At 40.4% G+C, this 12,564-nt stretch overlaps 2 protein-coding genes across 3 annotated transcripts in view; both read left to right on the top strand.

The window, feature by feature from the left end:
* The window catches only part of dmxl1 (Dmx like 1), a 372,767-nt gene that overhangs the window by 151,916 nt on the left and 208,287 nt on the right, over positions 1–12,564 (top strand). The window lies entirely within an intron of this gene.
* Positions 2,130–12,564, top strand: part of prr16 (proline rich 16) — a 15,106-nt gene continuing 4,671 nt past the window's right edge. The window contains exons 1-2 of one of the 2 annotated variants that reach the window (XM_073909893.1): positions 2,130–2,411; positions 8,326–8,964. In XM_073909893.1, the coding sequence (XP_073765994.1) occupies positions 2,280–2,411; positions 8,326–8,862 (669 nt within the window). In that variant the 5' untranslated portion in view covers positions 2,130–2,279 and the 3' untranslated portion in view covers positions 8,863–8,964. 2 annotated transcript variants of the gene reach the window in all.

Genomic DNA, 12,564 nt, shown 5'->3' on the forward strand with positions numbered 1-12,564 from the left:
AAGCATGCACTCGCTCTCCATATTAACTGTAAACAGCACATACAGGGCCTGTGTTTCCTTTACTAATATCATTAAGAATCTTCCATTTTCTACTCTACATTATCATAAAATCTCTTACAGAAGCTAGCATGCCTTCTAATCTCATATACAAATCATATAATTAAATAAATAATGAGGCGATTTATTAAGAAATGACATTTAATATTTATTATTTATTGGGAAATGAAAAAAATCCCACTTTAATAATAATATTAATGATGATGATCATTATTAGGCAGGATATTGTTATTTTATTTTATTTTTTGAAAAGTCTACTTTTACAGTTTAACACATGTAAACACTGCAGAAATGTTCTAACAGCAGGCCCACGTCATATCCAGTACAGATACTTGATAAATAACTCACTATACATTAAAGCATTAGCGTATGCTGTGTGTTTGTTTTAATAAGCTTTGGAGACGTAACATAACCTCCGCTTTTAAAAAACAGGTCAGCTATAGCTTTCGTCATGAGGCTGTGTTCAAAATGACATCAGTGTTTTTAAAGTGCACTGCGAAGAAAGCGCAATTATTACATGAAGATCGCTAAAACTGAACTGTAGAAACACTTTGAATGCAAATTACAGCTGAGAGAGACGAGCTTAATGCGTTATCTTAAATGTTTAAATGTCAGAATGTTGTAAATGAATAGGGCATAGGGGGGATAACTGGGAATAGAACACAGCCAGGAACTATGTTTCTAACTACAGCTCCAGAGGTGTAGTTGCAAGTGCACGAGTTTGCGATGCAGTTTGCGAACGTTCGCTGGAATGACGGATTTGGGAAATGCCAAGTCAAAAAGCTATGTTTGTAATGATGCAACTTGCGACCTTAGTTGGTTAATGATGGTTTTCGGAAACGCACCCCTTGATTGGATGTCATACTACAAAACTCCGCCCTCTAAGGACATTTCAGTCAATCCAAAGCCGCATAGACCAGAAATGATAGAGTGTGGTAAACAGTGTGTCTGGTTGGTTAAAATGCACACGTTGGGGTTCAGTAAGATAGTAAAGCAGAATTTTTAAAGGCTAATTTAGATTCATTTTCACGAGCACAACATCAGTCTGAAATCGCATTTAACCAAGTAATGTTATGACTTCAAAACAACATTAGCGCTATGTAACTGACCGTGAACAGTGCTGCTGGCTGCTACTATGATCCCATCTTTTAGAACATTTTCTGAAATTATATTAAGAAGGGATCCGTCCATGAGTGAATATACAATCAACTTTACCCTAATGTCAGTCATCCGTGATTTAACTGACCTCAGAACAGTGCTGTCGGTGTGAGGAACGGCTGAACGCTAGTCTCCAGGATTCAGCTGATCTCAGAACAGCGCTCTTTTGAAATATAAAAGCTGTGCTTCTCCCAAGAATCATCATTCAGCTGATCTCAGAACAGTGTTTTCGGTGTGAGTAACAGATACGCACAGGCCTCCTCCAGAATTCAGCTGATCTCAGAACAGTGTTTTCGGTGTGATTAACAGATATGCGCTGGCCTCCTCCAGAATTCAGCTGATCTCAGAACAGTGTTTTCGGTGTGAGTGTTGAGCGCTGGTCTCCTCCAGAATTCAGCTGATCTCAGAACAGTGTTTTCGGTGTGATTAACAGATATGCGCTGGCCTCCTCCAGAATTCAGCTGATCTCAGAACAGTGTTTTCGGTGTGAGTGTTGAGCGCTGGTCTCCTCAAGATCCAGCTGATCTCAGAACAGTGTTTTTGGTTTAAGTAACAGATACGCGCTGGCCTCCTCCAGAATCCAGCTGATCTCAGAACAGTGTTTTCGGTGTGAGTGTTGAGCGCTGGTCTCCTCCAGAATTCAGCTGATCTCAGAACAGTGTTTTCGGTGTGAGTAACAGATACGCGCTGGCCTCCTCCAGAATTCAGCTGATCTCAGAACAGTGTTTTCGGTGTGAGTGTTGAGCGCTGGTCTCCTCAAGATCCAGCTGATCTCAGAACAGTGTTTTCGGTGTGAGTAACAGATACGCGCTGGCCTCCTCCAGAATTCAGCTGATCTCAGAACAGTGTTTTCGGTTGGGATTGAGCGCTGCTCTCCTCCAGGACTCGGCAGCAGCATCAGTGTGTGTGTCGGCGCTGCGCATGCGCGAGTTCACCGGGACGCACTGCTCGAGATTCTTCTGCATCTGCGAGGAAACATGCGAAGACTGTTTTTATTGCTATCATGTGCGATGCCCGCGAGGAAACGCGCCGCTCGCCCGTGACCCGCCCGGCCGCTTCGGAGGATGTCCAGCAGCGCGGCGGAACCGGACGCAGGCGTGAGTAAAGTTAAAGTGAAGCGGCAGATCAGGAGCATCGTGGAGGATCTGGAGAACATCTTAGGAGACCTGAAGGATGTGGCGAAGGAGCTGAAAGAGGTGAGTGTGATGACGAAGAAGATGATGATGATGATGAAGGTCTGCTACAGGCATCTGGTGCTCAGCTCCTTCGAGGAGGCCTCAGTAAACATGACATGTACGAGCATCAGGCTCCTTCGAGCGAGTCGCGGTCAAAGATTCGACTCTTCTGATTCTGACAGCCGTCACTCATCCGTGCGTTCTTTCATTCACACACACACACGTGAGACCAGACTCACACCATAACACACACACACACACGTATATAACACAGTATATCACATTCACAGAACGTTCTCCTGTTCTTTATTAAACATTTATACGCTAAAGAAGTCATCATGAGAGAGTGAACATGATGTTCAGAGACTGTTCCAAAGCAGATTCACAGTAAATCATCAGGCTAATGTTTTAATATCTTCATATCATGCTGTTCTGCTCATTACACAAGAGCTTTGTGATAATAATAGTGTCATATTTCGAGAGATTCGTGATTATAGTACAGTATGAGCGTGCAGTATGTGTGCAGACACAGCTGGACCTACTTATATATATATATTGTCAATGATTATTGCAGATCATTTATTAGTCTATTATATTATTATTTATAATAATTATTAGTCTATCAGATCAAGCAGTCATGTTTTTTCACTATTTATTTGTAATTGTAAAATACTAGTAATGTTCAGAAGTAAATGTGTGTGTTTAGAGTTATTAATTTGTTGTGTGCTGGTGATTTGGAGGATTGCATGTGTTCTGCACACTGTGAATGACTGTAGGGCAGTATAGTGGAAACACACACACACACACACACACACACACACACGCACGTTAATTCTCCAGCGTCTGTGCTGTACTGTTAATAAATGTATTATGGCAGTGCGCAATGATTCGCTCATTTGTAAGTCACCTTGGATGAAGTGGAAACACTTGCTGCTTTGTGTCCTTCACTGAACATCGGAGGTCATCCATGACTTCAGCCGCACTTATGAGTGTCCTGGACACACTAAAGTTATTGATTTGATCTATTTCTGCTGTTATATAACAAATCACGTCTCTTGAGCAGCAGGTTTGTTTATCTGAAGCGCAGGTCACCTTCACCTTTTTATTTCTCTGTACAGTACAGGCTGATTTAAAAACACTACAGTAATACACAGTGTCAGTAAGGGATATCGGGAAATATGAATATTGCAATAATTTGCATTTCTGCAATATATTTTGTGATAAATGCAAATTCAGCAGATGACTTGAATAGCTTTTTATTTCTGGAAAGAGTTTTGAATTTTAGATTGATTAGGATTATATTTTGATGGTCCAGTTGAGTATTAGTAGTCTGTCTGCTTAATAAACAGCTGATGTCAGAATTATTTGCCCCCTTTGAATTTTTTAAAATGTTTTAAATATTTTCCAAATGATGTTGAACAGATTGAGGAAATGTTCACAGTGTGTCTGATAATATTTTTTCTTCTAGAGAAAGTTTTATTTGTTTTATTTCGGGTAGAATAAAAGCAGTTATTAATTTTTTAAACAGCATTTTAAGGTCAATATTATTAACCCCTTTAAGCTGTATTTGTTTTGGATAGTCTACAGAACACACCATCATTATACAATAACTTGCCTAATTACCCTAACCTGCCTAGTTCACCTTATTAACCCTAGTGAAGCCTTTACATGTCACTTTAAGCTGTATAGAAGTGTCTTGAAGAATATCTAGTCTAATATTATTTACTGTCATCATGACAAAGAGGAAATAAATCAGTTATTAGAGATGAATTATTATATGCTTAATTATATTAATCACAAATCTAAAAACATGCTAATGATAAACTTATTGATAAACAAATGATAACCTATAGTCATCACTGGACATTGCACATGCTACGGTGTGACTAATGCAGATGCAAACTTCATGAGATATGAGACGGACTCGATAATCTAAATAAATGTTAATCTAGAAACCATTCAGATCAGCTCATCTCCAACCCTGTCCTGAAGCATCGGTGCAGTCAAATTAATAACACTGCATATTGTATGTGGGTCAAGCATGAGGAGGGTTTTTACGCATCAAAACATTACGAGTGCTTTTTCTGCCGCACATTAGATTGCATCCTTATCTCTACTTCATGAGAAAAAATAATGACTTTGATTAATATTTCTTTGTGACTGTTATAAGGTTTAATGTCAGTAAGTGTAGCGATGGTTTTAATGTCTAAAACTCTTCATATCAAGAATTAAAAGTTGTAGAAATAGAAAAGATTTAAGAATCAAAGTTTGACCCCAAAATACTTGACATTTAAACTATTGGACTTCTTAAATTAGACACTACTTGTCTGTTTATATAAGATAATTTTAGTTCAATTAATTTGATGCAGATGCCAAAATGTGACGTCACTTATTTATTTTGATTAGACACGCTGTTGATTTGAATAGAACCATTATTTATCAGCCAATAATCAAGCTAAAACTATCATTCATTCATTCATTCATTCATTTTCTTTTCGGCTTAGTCCCTTTATTAATCCCGGGTCGCCACAGTGGAATGAACCGCCAACTTATCCAGCATATGTTTTACGCAGCGGATGTCCTTCCAGCTGCAACCCATCACTGGGAAACATCCATACACACTCATTCACACTCATACACTACCGACAGTTTAGCTCACCCAATTCCCCTATAGCGCATGTGTTTGGACTGTGGGGGAAACCGGAACACCCGAAGGAAACCCACGCCAACACGGGGAGAACATGCAAACTCCACACAGAAACACCAACTGACCCAGCCGAGACTCAAACCAGCGACTTTCTTGCTTTGAGGCATCATCACTACCTACTGCGCCACTGCGTCACACTAAAATCATCACTTCAGTTATTGTTAAGAGTCAAAAGTTATAAAAATGAGATATATTAATGTTAGATATAATATATTATTGTTTCAGTTATTAATATTCTGATGACCAGCTGATAGTTTACTCATTAACATTATTCAATGTCAAATAATGAAATATTCAGAAGATGTGAGGTCTTGGTAATTGTTAAATAGATTCTGTTTATGTTTACTGAAAACAAGACATCATCTAGTAAACCTTAATGCGTCTGTTTTTGATCTATTTTAAAATAGAGATCTACTTTACTGACAAGAGTACTGTAATCGGCCTGTAGGCATGGGCTGGTATAAGATTCTGATGGTATGATGACCTTGGATAAAAATATTATGGTTTCACGGTATTGTGATTGCTGCTCCAAATTAAGTTCTTTTTAAATGTCTGGGTAAAAAACAACTTTTTTTCCTCCTGTTGAACACAAAGGGCCCTATCATACTCCCGGCGCAGTGTGGCGCAAGGCACGACGCAAAAGTTGTTTGCTAGTTTCAGCTTGGCGCAAGAGTGGTTTTGAGGCGTTGCGCTACACTGTTTAAATAGCAGATGCATTTGCGCTCATATGTGCGCCCATAGGTGTTCTGGTCTAAAAAGGGAGGCGTTCTGAGGCGCACTGCTGGCGCGGTGCTGTTTTGAGAAACTATAATAGATTTTTCATTACACCAAAACAAAGCCGGTCTAAACTCCAGTGCAGAGTTGCGCCTCGCTTACACACTGCTTAACATAAGATGTAGAGCAATACGCAAATATCTTTACATATGATGAAGAATTTAAATATTAAGGATATAAATAGGATATAAATATAAAGGATTAAAATATTACAAAACACATTATTTTCTAGCCTACATAAATATAAACACCACTGCCTTCATGTCTTCTTCATCTCGGGAGGCTTTTTCAGTTCATTCATAACAATGTGCTTCTGTATAATGTTATTATTATCAGCAGTATTATTTATTATCTGCATATTTATATTTGTTTTATTAAAAACAAGCTTAGATTTGTCCACCTGTCAGGTTTTAGACTATATGGGGCGCAGCATGTGTTTTAGGATATAACTCAGTATTTTAAACACACTTGGTTATTATTGTTCATTTATTCCTCTGCTGGAGATTAGAACTGAATTCAGAAATAGTTTTGAAACAAATCTTTGCGCTTAACAAATTAAATTAATTATTTATAGGCTAATTGATGTCTGTGCGTAAAGGTTTCCCTATCCACGAGAGCGAAAGAGAAAGTAGAGTAGCTGCAGATGCTCTGTTTAACTGTTTTCTCGCTAGTGAAATGCTCAGTTTCTCCACTTACAAAGTCGTCATGTAAATAGCAAATGCGCTTATGGTGCGATGCCACTGACTCTTAAAGGGAATGGGAGATGAGACTCCGACTGGTTTATTCTGAAAACACACCTATAACTCAGTAAGAGAATAAACTCAACCCTTTTAGACCATGCGCCACGGCGCAAAGCGGATTTTTCCGTCACGCCCTGAAAGCGTTTGCGCCCTGTGCTTTGCATTTTGCGCTTGGACCGTCAAAATAGAGCCCAATATGTTTTATATAGTAAGAAACATTTAAAGTGTTTTGGACCAGTAGCTTTGGATGTGGAGGTTCCTTAACTGCTTGATGTACTGTTGCCCTGAAAAACTAAATAAAATGGTTGCGAAAAACGTGTTAAAAAAATAATAATAAAAAATCTCTACCTGAGGTATGTATAACAGAAAGGTTTGGCGGTTAGAAAAAGGATGCAAGACATTAAAAAATTCCAAACCGTGGTATACCTTGAAACCGGTTATCATCCCATGTCTACAGCCAGTATTTTTTATTTATTTAAACAGGTCTTCTAAAGCAGGGGTTCCCAAACTTTTCAGCCCGCGACCCCCAAAATGACAATACCAGTGACTCGTGACCCCCAATATCCTCTGAGGTGGTGGTTATAAATACAGAAACCTTGTATGCAATGACGCGCACAAACACACCAATAGACCCAAGTCTATTCTTTGTTTTTTTTTTAATGTATGGCAGTGTTGTAAATGGGCTAGAAAGTTTAACCTGGTGTTACAAAATCTGCTGCATCTGACAGTATTGCTGTGTCTTTAGTATAATGTAATTACCCGAGAAGTCGCAATCCAATAGAACTAGTAACTATAAGCTACTATAGTAACTATATAGTTTATAGTAACTATAAACGACTATTTTTTTCTCTTCAGTAGGTTATTGATAAAATACAGTAAGTTTTAAGGTTTAATAAAAATTAATTGATTTTTGAAAATCACCAGGCGACCCCCCTTCATTGTCCCGCGACCCCTCGGGGGGTCCCGACCCCCACTTTGAGAACCTCTGTTCTAAAACACCCCTATTGATTCGTCTCACACTTCTCACACACTGAATAAATACTTTTCATACTCAAAAACTCATTTCTAGTCCAAAAACTCTTAAATCAAGACGTGTTTTCTAGACAGTAAAAATATAGTTTCATTTCCGAAACAAGTCATATTTCTTTGGTTTCTCCTCAAACTAAAAACAAGGTTATTTCACACACACCACTGGCAGAATATTCAGCTTTAAGTTTCTGAAAACAAAACATTTTAAGATTAACATTGATTTTCTTTCTGTATTTTTTGTTTTTGCGTGTATGCTAAAAGTGTTATAAAAATATTAAATAGATATTAATGAAATGTATAACTCTTTTAAAAACGAATTATTGCTGGCCCAACATTATATTGATAGATCAATTCTGTGCTCAATATGACTTTGATTGACATTCTGCCCCCATCAGAAGCGGAAAGCCCCGCCCACTAGAGCCAATCTCTCCATCTCATTAGCATAAACAGCAGGCCTGAGTGAGAAGCAGCCGTCTGTCCATTCGCCATTAGAGTGTTTGAGCTGCTGAAGATGATGTCAGCATAGACTAAGAGGATTATAGATGTGGAGCTCTAGATGAACAGCGACAGGAGCCACATAGACTGACACTGGAGCACAACAGATCCCATTTAAATAAGAGAAGCATTTCCTTCAGGGCCTTATTTTCCTCCATCACTCTTCTTCTTCTCTGTTTGTGTTTGTCAGGTGGTTCAGGAGATCGACTGTCTGACGTCTGATCTTCATCTGGAAGAGGAGCAGACGGACAGCTCCAAGACAGACACGCTCAACAGCAGCTCCAGCAGCACCACCACCACCACCACGGCTTCCAGCATCAAGATCTACCCCGAGGAGACGCTGTTCAGACCCACGTCGCTGCCTCCATCAGTGCTGACCGTCCTGAAGAGACCCAACCCTCCACCGCCTCCACCCCGCAGCGCTCCATCTCGATCCGAGGAGGTGAACGGAGCGCTGGTGCTCAGCCGTGAGAAGGGTCACACCGGCCGATGTCCTCAGACCACACGGGAGCGCGTGCGGTTCAGCGAGAAGGTCCAGTATCACGGCTACTGCCCCGACTGTGACCTGCAGTACGACATGAACAGCACGGATTTGCACTTACACACCGAGCTGCTGGATAACAAGCCCAGTCCAGTCCATCAGTGCTCAGAGAATGGCGGACTCGCGTTTTCCTCGCAAAAACCCCAGAAGACCATTCTACGCAAGTCCACCAGTACGACCGTTTGATGAGGACTGAACTGCTTTTGTACTTTATAGTTTCCTTTTGTTTGGAGCACTGCATCCTGACCAGGAGGACGAACACTGATGCATCTCTGGAGATGTCGAGCGGTAAGAGTTGACGTCCATTATCATTCATTCATTTCCCGCTTAGTCCCTGTATTCATCGCCATGAACCGCCAACTTATTCAGCATGTGTTACACGATGATGCCCTTCCAGCTGCAACCCAGTATTAGGGAAACACCCATACACACTCATTCACTACCCAGATAGCATACGAATGTGGGCCACTTTTGGCTGTTATGCGGCACTGCTGGTCTTCCTTCAGCCCAGACGAAATGAATGTGAGCCTGAAGTGGCCCACCTGTATAATGGTAAAGGGGGGGCAAAGATTCAAATCCATATATGAGCCATTTAAGGCAAAGATTCGGCACTTATGGCAAAACATAATCTAAATGAGAGGCTAATGTGACCCATGTGGAAAATGATCAATTTGGCCCAAATGATGGAGGACAGATGCGGGCCACAGTTGGCAAAATAGTAGCATATTCATTTAAGATTAATCTGGGTCTAAACCTAAAGTGGCTCACACGTGTAGGTGCAAATGTGGCCCAGTTATCTTAAGACATATGTGGGCCACTTTTGGCAAATATTCAGCACAGTAAGCTCTGGCTAATGTGCGTTTGAGCCTAAAGTGGCCCAGAGAAGATTTGGCAAATGTGGCCCAGTTATCCTAAAACAAATGTGATCCAATTTTGGCGAATATTCGGCACAGTAAGCTCTGACTACTATTGCTGTGAGCCTCATGTGGCCCAGAGAAAATATGGCAAATGTGGCCCAGTTATCCTAAAAAAAATGTGGGCCACTTTTGGCACATTTGGCACAGTTAGCTCTTGTGTTTATATCACTCCAATACGACTGTTGACGCACTAAACTACACACAGCTCTGTTCAAACAGCTTCCAAACGTTGATTTTGCATCATAGGTGCCCTTTAAGCCAGTGTTTCTCAACTGGTGGGACGGGTCGCGGGAACATTTTCAGTGGGTCGCAGAGTGTGTGGTCAAAAAACCAACAAAAGTTACATTTTTAACTAATTTTGACTTTTATTTTGAAATGCGTGCACGACAACCCTACCGTTTGACATGAAATTTCATTTAATTATAGCAACAAATCTGTCAAAGCGCAAGTACAACCTTGAATATGTAAATTATGGATATATATATTGACGACAAAAAAGACTTAAAGCCTCAGTGTGTCATAAGTAGTGAGGTGGTCTCACAAGAGAGCATGAAACCTTCTGAATTACACATTTAGAAACCAGACAACATGTTTTATTAACAGCTCAGTTTAGTTCATGGTAACTGAACCTTTCCTTACCCTAACCACTGTTTATACAGTAATTGTTGTTTTTACTTTGTAATATTTCTATAATTTGATACATTTTGTTAAATGACAGAGATAAACTATAGTTTAATTGTAGGTCTTGGTGATTTTCTTATGATTTATCTGTCACTACTTGTGTATGTTAACAAATAAATACAAATTCATTCATTCATTCATTTTCTTTTCAGCTTAGTCCCTTTATTAATCCGGGGTCGCCACAGCAGAATGAACCGCCAACTTATCCAGCAATTTTTTTCACAGCGGATGTTCTTCCAACCGCAACCCACACATTCACATACACACTTATACACAACGGACAATTTAGCCCACCCAATTCACCTGTACCACATGTGTTTGGACTGTGGGGGAAACCGGAGCACCTGGAGGAAACCCACATGAACTCCACACAGAAACGCCAACTGAGCAGAGGCTCAAACCAGCGACCTTCTTGCTGTGAGGCAACAGCACTACCTACTGCGCCACTGCGTCACTCTACAAATGAATTATAATTCCTAAAATTGTATTATAGTTCCTTAAAGTTTTGATTGCGGCTTGATGACCATGTAAAAATGTGGGTCCCATGGAAAACCCAGTTGAGAAGCCCTGCTTTAAGAAACTTTAAAAAAGAAAGTTGTTGACTTTAATAAATTGCTTTCATTTGTCCTTGGATAAAACTTTCCATTAATACATGCTAAATTTAAAAAAGCATCAGTAGCACTTATTTTAAAGGGATAGTTCACCCAAAAATGAAAATTGTCATAATTTTCCCCCTTCATCTGTTTCAAACCTTTGAGTTTTGAAGTAGTTTGAAGAAAGCTGGAAACCTGTAACCATTGACTTCCACAGTGTTTGTTTTTCCTACAAGTCAGCGGTCAGTCAGCTTTCTTTAAAATATCTCGTTTAGAATTCAGTATAATAAAGAAACTAATTAAGGTTTTGGGTGGCATGGTGGTGCAGTGGGTAGCACGATCACCTCACAGCTAGAAGATCGCTGGTTTGAGTCTCGGCTGGGTCAGTTGGTGTTTCTGTGTGGAGTTTGCATGTTCTCCCCGTGTTGGCGTGGGTTTCCTCCGGGTGCTCCGGTTTCCACAGTCCAAACACATGCGCTATAGGGGAACTGATCAACTACACTGGCTGTAGTGTATGAGTGTTTGTGTGAATGTGAGTGTGTATGGGTGTTTCCCAATACTGGGTTGCAGCTGGAGGGCATCCGCTGCGTAAAGCAAATACTGGAATAGTTGGCGGTTCATTCCGCTATGTTGACCCTTGATAATTAAGGGACTATGCCATGAAAATGAATGAATGAGTAATAATAAACCTAACAAGCATCCCTAACCAGATAGTAAGTACATGAATATTATTACAAAGTAGTGAAGTGAACATTTACACTAACAAGGAGACCTTAAAATAAACTCAGAGCAAACATTCACTGTCAGATTTACAAGCCAGTCTGTTATTGGTTCAGCCCTAGTAACCGTTGCCATGTGAGATGATCAGACATCACATCGTTCTGAAAGTCCACCTGTGTCTGTGAAATGAGTTTGGGAGTTGATGAGGTGAGGTCAGGTATATATGAACATTCATTAGACACACTTCTCTATAGTAAACAGAAGTATAGTCATCGAGTATCAGTCATTATATAAACACATCCAGATGTAATCATAGATGGATAAAGAAACAGATGACGTGTATGAAGATGTGTATGTCATCGTGATGGAAATCTACGACAGAGTGACAGGAGTGTGTGTGTGTGTGTGTGTGTGTGTGGGGATCTGTATGTGAAAGCTGGTGTTTGACTGTGAGGAAAGACATCTGCAAGCATGAACGCGGCTCTGAAAGGCAGAGCGAGTGTTTCAGAGAGCTTCATGCAGATCTGGAGGAGGACAGAATCAATATTCCTCATGAGTGTCTCCTACACAGCAGTATCTCATTTCACATCCACACACACTGAGCCACAGCTTCATGTCTGTCTGTCTGTCTGTCTGTCTGTCTGTTTGTTCTTCTGTCTGTCCTGTCTGTCTGGTCTCCTGTGTTCCTCTTGGTTCTGCAGGTCTCATGCTCTGATCATCTCCATCTATCTGTCTGTCTCTCTATCTGTCCATCTCTCCAGCTGTCTGTCTGTCTCTGCGTCTTTCTGTCTGTCTCTCTGTCTGTCTGTCTGTCTGTATCTCCGTTTGTCTGTCTGTATCTCCATCTGTCTGTCTCTCCATCTGTCTGTATGTCTGTATCTCCGTTTGTCTGTCTGTATCTCCATCTGTCTGTCTCTCTCTCCGTCTGTCTGTCTCTCTGTCTGTCTCTCCGTCTGTCTGTCTGTCTCTCCATCTGT

The sequence above is a fragment of the Danio rerio genome, chromosome 8, assembly GCF_049306965.1.
Source record: "Danio rerio strain Tuebingen ecotype United States chromosome 8, GRCz12tu, whole genome shotgun sequence".
NCBI lineage: Eukaryota > Metazoa > Chordata > Actinopteri > Cypriniformes > Danionidae > Danio > Danio rerio.